Below are 19,550 nucleotides of genomic sequence, written 5' to 3'. Positions count from 1 at the left end.
TCATTATCATTCATTAATGATGAATTAATATAATTAAACATTTATTTAAGAATTAAATCTCCCACCCGAAGCGACAAGCTTCAGTACCTAGGTGCAGCAGCCCCGCAACCCGAGGAGCAGGCGGCCAGTAACCCACTAACCCCTGCCTGCGTGGGACCCGAGCGACGATCCTCCCACCCGCGCGGCCCCGCCCCCGTGACGCGCGGCGTTGCTGGTCACGTGTGGCGGAGGCCCGGCCCGCCGCACCCGGAGCCGCCGCCATGCCGCTGCCGCTGCTCGGCCGCCCCCGCCTGCGGCAGGCCCCCCTCTTGGCCCTGCTGCTGCTGCTGCTGGTGGGCCCGGCGCGGCCCATCTCCTTCCAGCTGCCGGGCAAGGCGCGGAAGTGCCTGCGGGAGGAGATCCACCGCGACACGCTGGTCACGGGCGAGTACGAGATCGGCGCCCCGCCGGGCTCCTCCACCGGACCCTCCGCCAACCTCAAGGTGCGGCCGTGGCGGCGGCGCCCCGGCAGGCGGGAGCGGGAGGGGGGTGAGCCGGGGCGGACGGCGTGGCCCCGCCTCCCCGGCCGCGCGTGGGCGGGGAGTGGGTCTGGGTGACGTTTTCCACGCATGACGCCGGTCCACGTGTGGGTTCAGCGCGGGCCTGGCCTCCTGCCGCGGGGCGTCGGGGGAGCGACGGAGCAGGACTTGCTTCACGTTAGTGGCCTCCGCTCGCCCAGGGGTTCTGCCATCCGGACATCGGGTGGCGAGGGAGTAGGGCAGGTGTTTGGCTTGACCCAAATACAGGCTTTTTTTCCCCCCAGATCTCATCGCAGGGGTCCCTCCCGCCGCGCCACGGATAATCCGCACGCGTGGTTGCGTGGGCCGGGCCGCCGCGGTGCGGCCGTGTGAGCGGCTGGCACCGTGTGAGCAGGAAGGAGCGAGGCTGACGTGGCTTTGCGAGGGCGCCCGGCCTGCGCACCGTGGCCGCCGGGAACGGGCAAGGGGGGGCTTGGAAACGAGGTTTGGGGTCATAAAATGGCTTTTCCCATCGTGCTGTGTGGTGGCTTGCATGGACTTTAAGGAGGCAGGTGTTTGCTGCAGCAAAGAAAATGATCCTAAAGTATGTTGAAGGAGGATGGGGAAGGGTCAGCAGAACATATGTGACTGATACACCACTGGGACAAGTGGCTGTTAAAACTTCAGTAGCTTCACTTTAATTCTGTCCACAATCTGCCTTCTCTGGCTTTCTACAAATTTCCCAACTAGCTGAGTCAGGTCTACTGCTACACAATTACTTCATAACGTGTTTTTGTCTGTTTTTTTAATTTCTGTCTAAGCTCCCAAGGGCTTCAAACATAAGCACACAAACAGAGATGAGATTATGTGCTCAGGAGTCTCTGAAATCAGTGTTATTGAATGAATATTTGAGATCTCCTGAAATCAGGTTTCCAGCATCCACCTACAGATGCCCAGAGGCTTTGGGTTATCAGCAGTCATGGTTGAGTATCGCTAGAGAAGGCTGTTTCTGGAGTCTTGCTTTTTTAAAAGAATTTGTTCTGCTGTTGTAACATTGTTTGTGAGAGGAAACTTGTCTGCATATGGGCAGGGCCAACCAGCTTTAATGCTTTAAAATGTTGCTGTGGTATTTGCCTGGGAAGGTGCATGTATTTCAAATCGAGTGCCGTGTTCCCATCTGGCTCTTAATACTTGGTGATCAGGCCTCCTGGTTCTCTAGTTGCCCATTCTTAGGTCAGCTGACTCCACGGTCTCTTCCAAAATTCACTTTTGTGTCTAGGGAGGTGGTGAAGCAATGAATCCCACACTTGGGTCTTAGTCTGGCTTTGCTACTGAAGCTGGTACGGACCGCTCATACAAGTTCTATTTTATTCCAACTGCAAAATAAATAAATAAAATATATATAAAAACAACCATCCTGTACTGATTTGAAAAGCTACAAAGCAGAAATAAAAATTTATGCAATTCTTGCTTTTCTTCTTATTGTTCAGTTATGCTTGGCCTCCTGACATGCTGGGCCTATTTTAAGTGCTGTAACCCCTCTGCCAGGTGCAGACTTTGAGTCTGTAAGAAAAGTTAGTTCAGGGCATCATGTCTGCAGGTGGTCGCTCTCCTTCTGCACTGGATGGCCTGCTTGGGTCCCCTGGATTGGGCCACTGAATGTAGGAGGTTGATAGTCAATCCTGGCCAGACTTAGAGCAGTTTCTGCTGGTGAGCTAAGCTGTGTGTGTGTGATAGCCTGGCGCTAACAGTGGGCCCCTCTGTTTTGGAGGAACCCGGGGGCTCTGCCAGCTGCCTGCCCAGGGGCGGCTGAGGTCTCGCTTAGGCCCAGCCACGTGCCTCTGCCCCGTTGTGCAGGCTGGTGGTTTGGGGAACCGTCGGGCTGATTGTCAAGGGCGAACAATGCCCTGTCTGTAGGGGATTGCATTACCGTAAATAACGTTAGAATAGCATGAAAAATCCTTTTCAGGTCAACTCCCCCACAAGTGTTCTGGCTGAGCTATTAGCAGCTTCTCCCACCCCCGCATGCTGGCTGAATTGGCGGTGGATTCGGCTGATTTGGATAACACTATTCAGTTCTCATGAAAGCAGATAGCAGAGCTTTTATTGTCCAGAATCCTGTTCATGAGCAGGCTGTTGCCAGAGCTGCAAAGATCAAAAATGGATCAAGCTTCATAATATCCGCTAGCTAAAGATTAGCTCTGGTTTCTACAAAGCCGTAAGGGAATAGTGCTCAAAATAATAGGGACATTTGAGAACTTTCCTCGCTCTGTTCTTGTCACCACTTCTGGGGATGGAGAACCCAGCGTGCAGATTATATGGTATCACACTGATGAAGCATCTCAGTTAATCAGGACTTCTCCATTAAATAGTGTGCACCATATGGTGGCCAAAACTCGTTTTATGCTGTGTCTGCATGGTGGGATGTGGACAGTCTTGTACTTGAGTGGGGCCTGCTCACTAGAGCCAAGTGCCTCCAGCAGTCTGGTGGCTTCCAGACAGGAGGTGGCTTGTGGCAGGTGGGTGGCAACAGAGCTGCCCGCGTGTGACTGTGCAGGCAGCTTTCATCTGCTCGCCGCTTGAATACAGGTAGAGCTCTGAGAAGGAACTGCAGCGCGGGAGAACAGTGCTCCTTGTTCTTGCATGCAGACAAATACTATACGGCACAGGGGAAGCTACAACAAATCCCGTAACAGACAATTACAGGGTAATCTGTATGTAGGGGAAGCCTGTTCCTAAAGGCTTGCTTACTATGGTTTATACCCTGAGGCATGAAGATCTATATACTTTATTATTTTTCCTGCATAATGCAGCAGCTCTCATTATCCATGTGAAGGTCTGTACCTGTTCTAAGTCCAAGCAGACTGCCGGCATCAGTGGTACCTCGTGGCAGGGAGTTAGTCAGGTGTTCTAATAGGAAGAAATAAGAATGTTTCCTTAGAATAATTTTGGGTACATAGCCCTTCTGTAGGCCTTTTGTACAGGGAAACAAGGCTGGTTTTCTATTTTAAGATGGAGTAAAGGAGAATGTCTGACTTCCCTTTTCCATACTACAAATTACTTTGTACTTCTCTCTTACCTACCTTTAAAATTACTCGCAAGCATTTTAGTCTCATCACCTCTAAGACTTTCAAACACCCCTAGTAACCTTAGCGCCCATGCTTTTTCAGACATACCTGTGAAAGGACAGAGTTGAGGGAAACTGGGAAGCGTTCCAGTGGGACACACACTGTCTGTTGTCATGCAATATTGTAAAGACTTTGGTTTTTTTCACCCCTCTCCATGATCAGAGTATTTCATCTGGAAGGACTCTTTAATTGAGCACAATGATTCTCAAGTCTGCGTCATGAATTGTGATTTCTTTATTTTTACTCTTTGTTGAAGCATTTTTTTAGAACTTCTTCAGTTTTTGCCTATTCTTAGTAATATCATAGACTTAGCACAAAGCAGTCATTGTTCTGTCTGTGTAGTCTGAATTGTCCTCTGAAGTGGCCACTTTTATGCATCTTGGCACCCAAACCTAGCACAACTCAGGGTCACGCTGATAACTCACTTCTAGAGGAATAGATGTGCCCTTCTCTGTTTCATCTTCTGGGGAATGAGTCTTTTTTTGTCTTGTAGAGCTGCTCCGTATCTTGCTATGGGAATTTATGAGTTTTGCTTGCAAAAAGACAGCAGGGCATAACAGTTGGTTTCAGCTAGAGTTCCTAAATGTAGTCTGTATTCAGAGGTTACGGGGGGTAGAGGAATTGGTGTGGTTTTTGGCTTTGTTGGTCAGTTGTTTTTTTTTTGTTTTGTTTTGTGGCGTGTTTTTTTGATGTTTGTTTTTGTTTAATCTAGGAGTCCATAATTACCTTAGAGGCACTCTAACTTTGTCCACTCCTGGAGTGGGGATGAGGAGGGGAAGAATTGATATAGTTGCGTGGAAGAAGGGAAACTGTTGAAAGAAGAAAGCATTAGATCCAAAGGGGATGCTAAAAGAACTCTTCCCGCATAGCACAGACAGTGTGAGCCCATGGCAGTGAAGTGCTGTGTTCCTCACCCTCTCTGTCTCTCTTACAGATAACTGACTCAGCTGGGCACATCCTGTATGCCAAGGAGGATGCCACTAAGGGCAAGTTTGCCTTCACCACTGAAGACTATGATATGTTTGAGGCCTGCTTTGAGAGCAAGCTCCCTGTGGGTAAGTGAAGTGACAGGTCTGTTGGCTGCTTCACGTTCATGTAGATGTGTGGATTAGGGGTATGAGTAAAGTGATCCTGAGTGTGGTCTGCAGAACACTGGGCAGTTTCAGTGCAGAATATCTGCCATCAGTGTTGCATTTGAAGTTAGGTAATCCTCTATAGCTGTCGTGCTTCGGTTTCCACTGAAAGTGGAATGCTGTGTTCCTGACGCAGAGGTCACCACAGCCACACTGAGTGGCAGTACCAGGGAGCAAACCAAACCTCTTTTGCATTTCTCATGCTTTTCCCCATCCTGTAGTTGAGCCAGGACAGAGCAGGATGCCATCGTCTCCAGGACTCTGTCTTTCTCCCCAGCTGGCCGTCTCTCCCCCTTTGGTAGAACATGATCTCTCTACAGTGTGTACTTGGCAGCAATCCTGCATTAGGCTAGCTAGCAACCATTTTCTGGGGTTGTGGGGTATGTGTATAGGGAATGTGGCCTTAGTTTGCACCCACAACTGCTCTCTAAGTGGTCAATAAAAGCGGATATGAGCAGGACGTCAGCCTTGCATTTGTGCTGCAAGGACGGTTGCCTAACAGGCGCTGAGGCTGTTTCCTGTGAGTGTGACGCATGTGCTGCTTTGAGTGGCTGGGCTCAACTTCAGGACAAACGTGCTGAAAACAGCCAACACGTGGGCTCTGGTCTCATTTGTGGTGGCATGACCACATGCAAGTTCGTAGGTGCTCACGTTTTTTCGTGGTCACTGTCAGAGTTCTGCTCCCTAGACACAGTTCTTCCTAGGTTTTATGCTAAAAGCTCCCAGAGCGTTTCACAGAGCAGTGACTAGCAGCATTCCTTGTATCTCTTGAAAGGCCACCTCAGGTTGGATGTTCTGCTCCACATATAAGATATTGAAGGGAACTTTCCAGAAAGAGAAGCCTGTCTTCTTTGCTGGGACTGGGAGAGATCTGGCTTGTAACACCTCTTCCATAGTATTTTACAGATAAGACAGTGACCCCAAGTGCTCAGGGTTTTGCTTTTATTTCACTCCAAAGATAGGGCTTCCAGATGCTCCTTAAGCATCGAGACATGCAGGCACTAGTGACTCATCTAGGAGTCACGCCTGCTATTTAGTGTCCAACACCTGGCTATTTGGGAGGTCTCCAGACAGTCGAACAAAACCTTTCATAGCTTCAGTGTGATTGCACACTGAAGTGGGAAAGGCTTCTTTCTTTACTTGTGTCTAGACTTTTATTTCAGTGCTCGTGACCAGAGGTTTCTTGGCTAGACTGAGCCACTTGTAGCTCTTTTGATTGTAGCAGATGTTTGTTACCTGGCTGTGTTGTATTGTTGCAGGTTTGTTTTAAAGCTTTTGATACTGATGAGGATAAACTATTTCTAAGTGTAGCTTCTCCCTGGTGACCAGTGGGGTGTTGAGGTGCCAAAATCTAGAGCCGTTCAATTAAGCAGCTGAATCCTCTTTTTGGGACTTTCTCTTTGGGGGCCTCCAAACTGCCATTTTCTTTTCGGATCTAGATGCCCCAAATTCCTTGCTAAAGGGAGATGCTGCATGATGAGTATTTCCAGATTTTCCATGCCTGTGCTGGTAATCAAGGAAGTATTAAAGGGAGGTGGCATTGCAAGGCTTGATCATCTGCAGGACTTGGTTAAGGTACTGTGGAAGAAGAAACCACATCACAAGGAAGTGCCTTGTTTCCTCTATAATAAGATCAGAATGGAAGTGGGGGAACTGACCAAGCACTGTTTTATCCCCATGTTGGTCTTTAAAGGTTGGGTTTTTTTTCCAGTCTCATCAAGTGGTCAGCACTTGTCGTGTGGCAGCCAAGGAGGATGTTGGTGGAGTACTGGAAGAGAAAAACAGTTGGTAGAGGAAGCCCAGAGCCGTTGGGACCTGCGGGGTCTAAGCAACTAGGATTTCTCAATCCTTAACCACAGAAATGAGGAAGAGGAAATGAGATGATCTTATTTAGAAGGTCCACCTTATGAGAGTGGAGGAGTTCTTAGGGTGCTGCTTGGAGCTCTGGGTGTTTGCATGAAGGGCTTTTTTTACCCTGTTCCAGCATGGAGGTGTCCTCTACTCCTGACCAGTGCTCTGTTCCCAAGCGTGCTTACTCTCTCACCATATGCTCATCTCTGAGAAGAACAGCCTGACCTGCACTACGTGCTCCCCTGTAGGACTCACTCTGTGTGCTAATCTTTACCTCTGCTCTTTCTGTAATCCTTTTCTTCCCAAACTTTCTTAAGAGTGTTATGGCACATTTTTTCTGGAATTTCTAAGGGAACAATTTTTGACATCCAGTTCAACCATCCTGTTTTTCCACTGACTTTGCAAATTAGGAGCTCCCCTAATCTCCCAGGAAACAGTTATGTCCTCATGTGAGATGACCTCCTGGGGGATGTAGGCATCAGTTTAGTTCAAGATCTCTGGGACTTAGTAACTATTTTTTTCTTTGCTGCTGATCCAGTCTGCTGGGGTGAGCCCTGGCTGCAGGGAGTTGCTGAGGATCTGATGACCATGAAGGGAGCTGCTTAGTACAGTGGGCTCAGTAAACATGTAGAAGAGCAGCTTGAGTTTTTCCAGGCCAGTCTCTGACAACGTTAACCTCTTGCAGAATATCTGCTTTCCATCCCTTTGCACCCAGCAGCTCTAAGTTTTCTGCTTTCTTACTGCCTCTTGGCAGCTCTCCCAGCCTCACAAATTAATCCTTCCAGTTCTATTCTGTTCCCTGGCCTTTTCATCTTTCTCATCTCTTCCTGGAAGCTCCAACTCTCCACCCAAGTTGCTGTAATTTAAACAACATTATAAAAACCTCTCACTGAACTGTGTGCTTTGGATTTTCTTCTGCAGCTACGGTTGGCTGTCCTACCTATCAGTTTCCAGGCATGCTGATATATGTATGACATAAGTGGTCAAAACTTGTCATTGGACAAAGGAGCACTGTATGGTCATATACAGCCCATCTGTTAAAGAACATTGCCAGGATTTGTGTTTGTTCTTACAGTAACCAGTCTTTTACAAGAAAACAAAAAAAAAATATCCTAATCTACTGTTGAACTCTTGCATAGCTGGGTTTGAATTTTCAGGTCTTCTATCCCTCATGAAATTTAAGAAAAGTTTTGTAGTTGATATGGACCATCTTGTCAGTAGGTTATTCCATGTTCTGCTAGCAGTAGAAGGTGGAGGTGATCATACGGAGGTGTTGAAGAACTGTTCAGTGGGTAGAGAGAAAATTTGGACATGTTGTATTGAAGATCTGGAATATCTTCCTAGCTCCAACTGGAGTGACCTAGTGTAACCTGTACATTGAATTTGTTTGTGGACTGAAGAAGTGTCCACCTGGCAGCCTCCTAAGGCGAACTGTGAGTATTGGACATGCCCCTGGATTAAGACTCTGAAATTCGTAGTATAAGCGAATTTTTGCTGGCAGCCAGCTGAGGAAAACTCTATGCCCCAAAGTGCTGGGATTTGGGAATGTGTTACATACATACATTTCTTTGGTGGGTGGTATAGTGGAATATGATACTCAGGTCAGCTGACATGCTGCATTCTTTAGGGTATTGTACATGCCTATCCTATATATTTCCTTTTTCCTCTTGTGAGTGTTCTCAGATGTGACAGTTTGTAGCAGTTAAAAGAAGGTATTAGCCATAGGTGTTCCTAACCAGGGGGGTACAGCCTTAAAAGATCCCTAGTGTGCTGTTGACTGCAGCCTTACCCTACTTGCTGTTTGTGCAGCTCCAGCTGGCAGTTCTCTGAAGTGGCATTTTCCTGGCTTCGGAAGTCCCCTACTATCTTGAGGTTTGCATTGGCAGTGTGAGTCTTAGACATATGAGCTGTTTATTCCCTGAAAATATATGTTGGTAAAGGGATTGCCTTCGTTTCTGCAGACACTGCAGCATGCGAGGGTCAGTAGTCCCCGTATGCCATATTCCTCAATTAGACCAGTTTATCTTCTGCTCCTTCAAATGCAAAATCATCTACCATCCCAGTAACCTTGAAGTTGTCAGTGCTCTTCCTGCTAGGAGGAAAGTGGGCTTTTCAGTTGAGTATTTGTCCCTCTGGTGACTTGTCTTTCACCAGGTTGTCTCATAGCAGCTGGTATTCATCTTCTAATCCTCTGCAGTTTTTACAGTGATTTGCTTCCTACACACACTTAGCACTTTTAGTTACAGCTTGTTCTCATTATCTTTGGGAGGCTCTCCTTCAGCCAGAATTTATTGTGAAGTCTCTGTATTTTTAGGCTGGACTGTGCTGTCTCCACAGTTAGCTACAGACGTGGAGGGAGGGGAGGGATGTTGTGAGTTCTTCCTCAGTGGTGGGGAGAGCTGGCGATTTCCTGGCAGGCTGAATGTTTTGCACAATGAATCCTTTCATTATGTTTCCAGGAACAGGGAGGATGCCGGACCAGCTTGTGATTCTGGATATGAAGCATGGAGTTGAAGCAAAGAACTACGAGGAGGTATGTCCCCTGGCTGCCTGCACTGCACGCTGCCCTTTCCCAGCACTCACGTGATACCATTTGTAGATTTGGAGCTCGTGATGGGAAGCTGTTTTCCCAGCGGTGATGAAAGCCTGTCTGCAACGTACAATTCCAGTGAGGCTTTGTGTGTTAGGGGAGAAAAAAAAAAAAAGGACAAACATCAGCTGAAGTTAATTCTCTGCTCTGGGAACTGGAACCTAATGTTTGAATTTCTTTGCTAGGACAGTGTGACCCAGCTTCTGGGCATAGGTATTAGAGGCAACAGGAGACTGAGATGGGAATTTTCTCCAGCCCCGGCAGCAGAGGACATTTTAGGTTAATATAAGATCCTCCTGAAGGTCAATTCACATTGTTACTGTTCTTACCCTTCCTGACTGTAAGATGTACTGGCTCAACAGCCCTGAAAAGGTGCTTGTGGGTTCCTAAGAACTGGCAGTGTATCGATATAAAGGTGTTTGGCGGAGTAGTAGCTGGTGTGAAAAAGGTATTTGGTTTGAATGCGTGACACTGCAAATATGTATAGAGCCTAAATGTTTCCATCTTAGGAGGACAGAACTTTCTTAGACCCAAGAGCAAACTCTGTGGAATTGCAGTTGCTTTGTGGCTGGAGTGGTACTGGCTGATTTGGATGCTGAATTTTGGTGGCTGCTAACATGCTTTTGGCTTAGTAGAATTTGGGGTCAGTCAGCCCCTAGCACAAACCTTGTGCCTGAGAAAATGAGAGCTGTTGGTGGAGGAAGCTTCCTGCAAATGATTGCTTTGTCCACTGTGCACAACAGCGTGGGAGATGCCTCAGGAAGGAGAGTTGGTAGCAGAGGAGACTGTGTATGGTGCCAGTTAGGAAATGAACACATTTCTGAGGTAGGCATGCTGGAGTTTTTTTATCCTTTTAAGCCTTGAGCTAGCTGGTCCTACGTGGCTTAAGTCAGTCTAGAGCACATCCTACATGAATAGTAAGAAAGTGCTTGGAGTCAGGGAAGAACAGAGCAATCATTGGGCCAGCTGTCTAGCAACCAGCTACTGAAGGGATTACAAGATGTTGAAGTCTTATGGAATGACCCCTGAGAGCGTAACTGGGGAGGATTATGTTGACTACATATACAGAATCGCTTTAAATACAACCCCACAGCACACTCTTGAGTTACATTACTGTAGTGCCACCTAGAAGCATTGTCCCTGTACAGAAAGGTTCTCTTATGCCTGTATATCTACACACTCACTAGTTGTACTGCTAGGACTGTCTTGGAATAAAAGTAAGTATCCATTATGCTCGTCAGTGTAGTTAGATTGATGAAAAAGGTCCATGGACAAACATGGGAAAAGGAGGATTTAGAAATGCAGCCCCACTTGATACCAAATTGCAGATCTTGGCAGCACTGGCAACCATCCTTGACTTGTGAGGACCTCTCAGGAGTGGCAGACTGTGTTGAGCCTTGTTGAGCAGCATGTCTGCAAAGCACTCAAATGGGTTTAGTGTTTATACAGTTGCTACAGATGTTTAGCCACACTGTTTTGCAGTATGATTTATTTTTTTAAGCCTCTCCCTCCCCAAGTTGCAGTAGTGTTTGTGAGTTTTGACTTGTCTGGTTGCTGTAAGGCCTAAGAAGGAAGGACTGTTGCTCAGGTTTCTCTCATGTAATTGCTGCCTTTTTGAGCCTTTTGCTTGTGATGTTCATCTGCTGTAAGGTACCAGTGGCCTGTCTTCCCCCCGAGTTGTTCTTGTTGAATTGCTGCAGGGAGACTCAATTTACAGAGTTGAACAAGGGCCACTGACACTGTCCTGATTGTGCATGGGTATGTGCAGTCAGAGGAAGGATGATGTCTAAGTCTGGCTTCCTAAGCTTTCATGAGCCAGACATTCTTGGAGCAAAGCAACTGGGAGAGAGAGCTGGTTTCGAAAACCTAACTGCATGGCAGTGTCATACCTTAGGTCTCTGGGGTAGGGAGGAATAACTTTCTCCATTCAATAAGTAGAAATGAAGGTGGTGAAAAGTGAAAAGACTTTTTAGAGGGTACCAAGAAGGCTTGGCAATCTAGGTTCCTTTCCAGATCAGCTACTCCTTGTCAGCTTTTGGCTATAGCATGTCTTTTTCTATGCTAGGAAGTGAGTTAGGCTTGGACAAGTCTTTCAATGGCCCCTGAGAAGTTCAGTAGAGTTCTTGTCTTGGTTGTTATGGTAGTCCAGATGTTCCTTCTAGGATGATGGTGTTCCACCATCACAGATGCTTGGTGGACTTTTTACGAAACCCCTTGGAACAGCTGTGCATATTGGATGAAGAAGGTTCCAGAATGTGTGTCTTGAAGTACATGCAGGACTGAAAGTAGCTATCAGATGTTTCTAGCCTTACCTACTAAGAGCAGCTGAAGGGATGCAGGATGGAGCAGATAAGCCTTGTTTTCTTTTTTTTTTTTTTCCCAGTAGAACTTCTGTAGCGCTCTGTGAATGAGGAAAAGTGCCCTCCAGGAAGATAGTGGAGCTGGTCAGTGCAGGGTTAGCTTGTCAGTGGAGCTGTCTGAGACCTTGTGTGTGTTGCAGACCTGCTGCTCTAGCTGTGTCAGCAGAGTCTGGGCCATAGGTGTGCTTACACTGGTGCCAGTTTCTCAGTAAAGCTCTGCTGGCAGATACGTGTCCAGGCCACAAGGTTTTGACAGTACAACCTATTGGCTAGAAAGCAGGAGGGGTTTAACCTCCTGTTTCCTATGCCTCCTCACAGACACACTCTGCATTGACACTGCTGTGCTGGCAGGGCTGTGATACACAGCTCGCCTCAGTATAGAAGTCCTCAGGTGATTGCTTTTGGCCTGCTGCTTGCCAGTATACTTATGTCATGGGGAGACCCTTCAGTGAAATGGCTGAGCTAGCACTGGCCTGGTGACCAGCATCTCCTCAGGTGGGCTCTGACACCCAGGCAGCTGCCTCTGGAGGTGGCATTTTGGGGATGCTGGCACCCTGGGTGCTCCGTTGCCTCCCCGTCGGCACCTGAACCACTGAAGAATGCCGTCCTGCGGCTTATGTCTGAGAATGGCTGTGTGGCGGTAAGGCTGGCAGTGAGCTGCAGGTGCTCCGTGTGCCTTTTGCAGTTTTCTGTAGCATATCTCTCTTCTGCTGCATTACTTGGGGATGTGGCATCTGGCCTTCATGGCAGGGACCTGCCACTTGTTGGTGACAGATTCCACACAAGGAACAGAGTTACCCAAACCCTACTCTGTAGCAGTGGCAGGAATTGCAGTTACCTTCTTTTGAGTCATGTCCTTCTGTCACAGATTTTACATCGAGTGTAGTCAGGTTACAGCCAGGACTTGGCCAGGGACATGTGTTTACACATTTAGGTTTAAATAGTTGCCGTTGTGGACTGTGCCTTCTGATTGAATTTCCTGTAGATTTTTCTTTTTGGATTCAAATCTGTGACTTGTAGTACTGTAGGTTGCATGTTCTGCACAAAAATGATGTCCTTCAAAACCAGCTTTTATGAGGGTAGTGTGTTTTCCTTTCAAGCTGGTGCAAAGGCAGCCCGTCCCGTCAGTGTTACAGCAGCGTCACCTGGTGGCCTGAGGCCGATGGGCACTTGGTGGCTGTACCAAGAGAAAGTTATCAGTCTAAGTGATAGAAGCCCCGCGCTCTTGTGGGTGTAATCAAACCACTGCTACTGGGAATCCAGGCTGCCCAGGCTTTCTGGGGTGTGTGGTGACAGGAAGGCAAGTCAGTGCTAATATCCTGCGTGCTTGTAGAACAGTATCGTATGTGTGTTAGTCACCTGTATCTCAGTCTGTTCACTGGAGGTTTAGTCATGTGGCAAACTCTTCTACCCACTCCATAGAAGCCAACTGTGAATTAGCTAACATTAGGCTGAATAAGGAAGAAATGTGCTTGTATGCATACTGTGCTCCTCCGTTGTGTAGGAGGGGAAATAGGAAAGTGTGTTTCAAAGAACAGGTGGGAGAAGTGGTAATGTTTTATGCAATGGTAGTTTCTGGCTTATAGAGGTGTTTCCCTGGGGGAAGGATGTCCCAGATCTGTACTATGTGAGAAGGAATGGCTCAAACTGGCAGTAAAAACCCACATGGGAGCTTTTGGTTTTAGCTCAGTGATTGCCTGACTCTTCTGTTTTCTAGATTGCAAAAGTGGAGAAGTTGAAGCCTCTGGAAGTAGAATTGAGGCGTCTGGAAGATCTTTCGGAGTCCATCGTTAATGACTTTGCCTATATGAAGAAACGAGAAGAGGAGATGAGGGACACGAATGGTAAGAGACTGTGTGCTTCTTCAGAGGGTCGGAGCTCTAAGACCCCTTACGTCTGCTGAATGTGTTCTTAGGACAGCATTTGGAGATCAAGCAATTATTGTGGTCTCTGCCTCTTCTGTTCCTAGTAGGGGAAACTTGCTGATATTTCTCTCCTTCTGAAGCAGTTGCCAAGTCTTGTGTGTCCCATCTCTAGAGATCATTTATTTCTGTCTCCATTCCTCATGTTGGTTACTCTGTACCATTTAATGTTGCCCATTAGCCAGTTTTGCCTTGTTTCCTGTCATTATCCTCTTCTTGTTGTTCCCGCTGTTTTTATTCTCAAGTATTGCTGGTGCTTGGGTGCTCTTGCCTTCATGCTGTGTATCTTACTTTTGAAGTTTCGCAGGGATGGGGAGAGAAAATCCTGGGAACTGTGCATCCTGTGATGTCAGACTCCTGTGCAATGGTTTGTTGTCTGTTTCAGAGTCGACAAACACCCGGGTTCTATACTTCAGCATTTTCTCCATGTGCTGTCTCATTGGACTGGCCACCTGGCAGGTTTTCTACCTGCGTCGCTTCTTCAAGGCCAAGAAACTGATTGAGTAAAGGAGCAAGTCCTCCTCCCCCTCCTCTCAGACCCAGCTGGACACCGCTGGGACCCAGCTGTGGCCCCGTGGAGCCATCTCAGATGATACCCACTGACTGGAGCTTTTCTGCAGGAACTTGGACCCTAAAGGGGAAGGGGAACCTAAACAGTGGAGGCAACGGGGGACTTGTGAAATCCTATTGGATGTTGAGGGTGGGGGAGGTTGTGATGGGTTTGGGGATTCCTGGGGCAGTGATTAAATAAAAAAAGATGTTTCCATGACAGCTGCAGCAAGCTTTTGCGCTGTCTGTTCTCCCTTTATAATCTTGGCTTGATGATGTCTCCCATCTGTCTGTGACTGTAGTGTTACTCTGAGCCACTTGACCCTACTGAGCTCTGGAGGTGCCGTGCAGGTCACACCGGGGCAGAGCGGGGGATTCCCTGTCCTGACCAGCTGGGATCTAAGCCTCGTGCAAACGGAGGTGAGTGCAAAGCAATAGGATTCATCATTCCAGCAGGGCCTGAGGATAGAGGGAGGTCCAAGGTTTGGTCCCTGTGGTGGACCTCTGTGTTTCTCCCTGTGGGAGCTGGTGTCTTTGTGCTGACAGGTCAGGGCACTTGAGCATAGGGTGGTTCAGCGTGGAGGAAGGGGAGCCTTGGGAAGGAGGGCTTGGGAACATGTTTGAGCTTGGAAAGGAGAAGCCTGCTTTGCTCAGGTAAGCTGTCCAGCCTTGGTCCTGCCCGTGCTCTACATGTTTGTCTTGGATTTGCCTCTCTTGTTTTGAAATGATGCAGCAGTTTTCCTGAAAGCCTTGGTCAGGGGATGGCCTTTTGTGTAGACAGGAGGCCTCAGTCAGATACAGTCACAGAGCAAATAGGAGCAGGTTATGCTAGGAAACTTGGGTTTACATTGAGCAGGAGACTTTTCTCATCTAACAGCATAGTGTTTATCCAGCAGGCAGCTGGCAGAATCTCATTTTCTGAGACCTCAGAGCAAGGTGGGCAGCTGCTTATGTGAAGGATGGGGGCCCATACCCTGCGCTGAGGTCCGAGGGTGCAAGGAGTACTTTGCAGGTTCACAGAGGAGTTGGAAGAATGTAGATGAACTCAAAAAAGCAGTACAGAGTAGGAACAGGCTAATTCTACATCCAGGGAAAGGTAGAACTGTGCCCTCAACAGAACTGTTATTCTATGTGGTACTACAAAGAGAGCAAACAGGTTCTCTTCATTTCTCAGCCATCCAGGTGGCATGATGTTAAATAAGCCAGGCTGGGAAAAAAACAGGCAGGTTAACTTCCTGGACTTACCTGCTGCAGTTTTTTAGGTGGTGATTAAAATTCTTTCACCTTCTCTGCATTCCTGCAGAGCAAATGGTTCAGCAGCACAGCATTCTGGTGTCATGTGCCTAGACACTTCTGGCTAAAAAAGGGCTTGTCATGGCCCTGGGACTGGCCTCCCATATTGAAAAAAGCGTGGCTTTATAATTTCTGACCTGAGTCTGATCTATTGCTGGGGAGGAAACAGTTGTTCAGGGTGAGGCAATGGGAAAGAGGATGGAAAGATGACCTCCTGTCATCTAAATATGTTAGTACTTTGCTTCCTCTTTGCCATTGCCAAGTTCCTGGAGTTGTTGGTTCCACTGGCAAGTGCTTGGATTGCTTTTAATTAGTTTCTTTTTTGATAAAGCCATATTAAGAACCCAAGTCCACTTCTCTGCCCTTGCATCCACGTTATCCTTGTACGTTTTGAAGGCTGTTGGAGTGCAGAACAGCAGTAGTGCCACAGCACTGAATTACAGAAGTCATTTGAAGGTAGTTTTAGGTCCTACAGTTTGAAGCCTGGAGATGTGTTAAGGTTTCGCTTTTGTTTTTATATAACTTGAAAAGACAGTACAGGAAAGGGCCTTTTCCAGTCTTGTCTGTTTTGATGTCCTTTCCCCATCCTTATCTGAGTACAAAGATACCTTTATCTTAAAAATGGTGGCAAGGCCTTAAGTTCCCCAGGTGACTGTTACACTATCGTCGTTGTGGTGTTGCATTTTGATCCTCACTGTACTGGTATGATTACTGGGGAGCAGGTGTGGGGGGCTGATATGGATTTACCTGTAATGACTGGTTGGGGGATTTTTGTCAACTTTCCAAAATAAAATTTCTCTGGGGAAAAACAACCCACCTCAGTTGTCTGAGTCTTGTCTGATTTGTGCACATTCCTACTGACTGCTGCTTCCTGCAAGCTGAGCTGTCGCAGGAAGCAGCAAGTACACAGACTCCCTGCAAGCCTTTGGGGGTTTCTCTAGCAAAAGTTAATTTCTAAAGAATTTGAGAATTCTGGACTTGGGAAAGGTAGCAGCTGCATGGACTTCTCTGTGGAGTGGGACCAGCACAGCAAATGCAGTGTCTCTAGTACAGGCTACCATTTGCTGCCTTTCTTTCTAATTATATTCCCCTCTGGAGGAATTTTGAAGCTGATAGTCCTCTCTAGAGTACAAGATCCAGTTTTTCACCACTGGCTCCCATGTAAAATTTAGTTCATTAAGACAAACGGAATTGCTTTCAGTTTTGTGCTTTAGAGGAAATTTTAAATGGTTGCAAAGATGAGTTGGTCCTATGTGAGTGGCAGATGCTTACTGAATGTGGGGGACTATGGTGGGTCCTTGGATTCCCTGACAGAGGGCATGGCAACAGAAATTAGCCTTGAAGATACTCAGGCCTACCCGTGAGAAAGATGGGAGTAAAGGAGTATCCAGAGATGTTAAGGATGTATCCGTGAGAGAGAAGGGAGTAAAAGAGTAACATTGATTATAGCAAAAATAGCCAATGAGATGTTACTGCTGTAACTTGTAAACAATAGTGAAGAGACACATGAATTGGTAAAACTGTATAAAAATGCACTTGTGGCAATAAATGGCATCTACTGCTTTCACCCTGGAAGAACTTGGTCTATGTCACTTGTCCGTCTCAACTGCGACAACTGAAGAGCGTGGTTAGGTATTTACCGAACTATCAGCTCTCTGCTGAGCCTGTGAGCCTTCTCTCATGCAGCAGCCGAGTGAGATACACCATGTAACAGGAGCAGAGGCACATAAGCACTGAATAACTAGTTGGTATTACTAGGGTGAATTTCAAGAAGGAAAAATCCCAGATATTTGGTTAAGGATTAGCCTCTGCAAGTTCTTGCCTGGATGAATATATAAGTATGTGAAATCATACAGCTGTTCCCATGCAGTAGGTTGGCAGTGGGTCCAGGCTGTTTCACAGCACTGCAGATGCAGAGCTGGTGTCTTCATTCCATTCTACTTCTGGGAAATGGGCTAAAGTTCAGCTGTTGCAGGTACTTGGTTCTGAGCCCATCTTTGTGTGTGACGGATACATCACTGGTAAATCTATAATTGCCGGCAGCAAACTGCATCAGAGGTTTCCAGCCTCTTCCACCCACTTGTCAATGTGACTAACGATTTAATTATCACACTACTTAACGCAGCGCGTGAGTATTCCTAAGTAAGGTATATCTTTGTGTATTCCCCATCCTGTTATGCCAACGTAGGCTGCACTCTCTACAAATCTGTACAAAGTGCCTGTGCGTGCACGCATGAGGGGATGAGCGTTTTACACACTCTATTGCTCATTTCTTACAAGCTGCTCAAGTATGTGGGAAATAACCCACACATACAACACCTGTGCTGTCTCCCAACTGGCAGATCAGGGACTTTTGACTCAAACTAGTTTGGCAACTGGTTGGCAAGATCATTAGGGGATTCTTGCCTGCGCATTTCACGGGGTCCTACTGCAGCGGTTTGGGAAAGTAGCATGGCCTCTCTTCACCCCTGCCAGTTGACGTGATGTATTTCTTTCTGTCTCTCCTCTTTAGTTGTGTCCTCCCACTCTACTGGTCTTTCAGAGGCATGAAATGGCCTTGCCCTTAGTGAACCAAGCCTCTGGGAAATTAATTTCCCGTACATTGAGGGTGGCTTGTTGGGAAGGAGAGAGCACACACCTGAAATGGATAAGTCTTTTACAGGAGAGCAAAAGCTAAGTCTGAAGACTGCAGGAGTTCAGGGTTGGTAGTTTTATCTGCTGCCCCTTCTCCAACTGAAAAATGTGTCTGGCTTGTGCTTGTTCTGCTGTTCCTCCCCCAAACCACCGGTGGCTGTGGTGCGGTGGCTCTGGCAGGCGCCTTTCTCTGAGCAAGGTGGAAGGAGCAGAGGATTTGGAAAAACTGCCTGTTGGCATTTCTTGGACCTTCTTGTAAACCTGGAACAAGTGAGTCCAAGCTTTTGCTGCAGCAATAAATTACTTGTATTTGCTCAGCAGTGTTTGTAGGAAGCCTGCTTTGCTTTGCACTGGAAGTCTGTTGCACTGGCAGGAGCTAGAAGCTGCTCTCTTTCAGTTGTAGTTGAAGTGACAAACTTTCTGCAAAATGGCAATAACAGATGCCTGATTGCTCCTTCTGTTGCCAGAGGTCCATGCTGTTTATCACCTTACACTCAATGCATCAGCTTCTTCATTTCCACCTTGCTGACACAGCCTGCCAGGGGACCTGTGGTCTCCAGGTGTCTGTCCCAGTGACTTTTGATATGAGGATCATTTGTTTAGCTCATGTTTGGAGAAAGCTGCTGTGTCCTGAAGGACCCCTCTGACTTGTATTTCAGTTTTGTTGCAATAACATACGTGTTGAATAACTTCCTTTGGGGACATATTACTAAAAAAAGGCAACGACAGGATAATGCTCATGTTGCTCAGTCTCACTTCTGCAGTTTCCTGTCACTTAATTTCCTTTCATAGCTGATATTCCTGAGGTACCTTTTCCCTGAGCTTTTAAATCAGTTGCAGTATGACCTTTGCATGAGCTGCACCAGGATGTTCTCCTGGAACTGTCATGACGTGAACTTAGTTTTTCTTGGTTACATGGGGGATGCTGTTCCCATGGCTATCACACAGACAGAGCGGGGAGGGCATGCTTGTGTTTTCCAGCTATCTCCCATTGCAGCTCTGGTCCGATTTGGTGCAGTTTTACTGTCTAGGGTTTTATCACTCACACAAGTCTTTTATTTCCCCCTGAATATACTTAGTTTGGATAATTTTCCCCCAGGTGCAAGGTATTTGCTATACATATGTAATTGGAATCTCATGGTGTTGTCTCATTAATTATAATTAACCATGTAGATGCCTTCCAAGTAACCATTTCTTCCTTCTCAGTGTGGGCTGCTCTTGTGTTAGTAACATAATCAATGTACTGTCTTGACTCTGAAAACCATGAATGAGATCTTTGAACTAAGGCAGATACTTGCCATGATTTGATCTAAATGCCAGTGTTCCCACTCTTATCCAAATTCATCATTCAGTAACCATTTTGCAAGAGGCAGAATGGCACGTTACCTCTAGGTGGTGTGGTTTTTTTGAATGCTTGAGTAAAAAAATCAGTGTAAAGTCGGGTATATATTCTTCAGTCATATTCCAATAAACCTGAGTGGGCAGCGGCTGTTACTTTCCCTTAGGGGCATCTTCTTGTGAGAACTGCTGCCCTGCTTTTTAAAGCACCGTAAAGGCAATGCTGTAGGATGGCTAAACCTGATTGTAGCTACT

At 47.0% G+C, this 19,550-nt stretch overlaps 1 protein-coding gene across 1 annotated transcript; it reads left to right on the top strand.

Moving 5' to 3' along the window:
- The first annotated feature begins 221 nt into the window (after positions 1 to 221).
- TMED10 (transmembrane p24 trafficking protein 10) lies at positions 222 to 16,144 on the top strand. Its single transcript, XM_065838737.2, has 5 exons — positions 222 to 482; positions 4,560 to 4,680; positions 9,069 to 9,142; positions 13,277 to 13,403; positions 13,867 to 16,144. Exons 1-5 carry the CDS (start codon positions 261 to 263, stop codon positions 13,986 to 13,988), a joined length of 666 nt encoding a protein of 221 aa, XP_065694809.1. The 5' UTR covers positions 222 to 260; the 3' UTR covers positions 13,989 to 16,144.
- The last annotated feature ends 3,406 nt before the right edge of the window (positions 16,145 to 19,550 follow it).

Source organism: Patagioenas fasciata, chromosome 5, assembly GCF_037038585.1.
Source record: "Patagioenas fasciata isolate bPatFas1 chromosome 5, bPatFas1.hap1, whole genome shotgun sequence".
Taxonomy (NCBI): domain Eukaryota; kingdom Metazoa; phylum Chordata; class Aves; order Columbiformes; family Columbidae; genus Patagioenas; species Patagioenas fasciata.
Note: the sequence above shows the minus strand (reverse complement) of the source record. Positions and strands in the feature narration are given on the sequence as shown.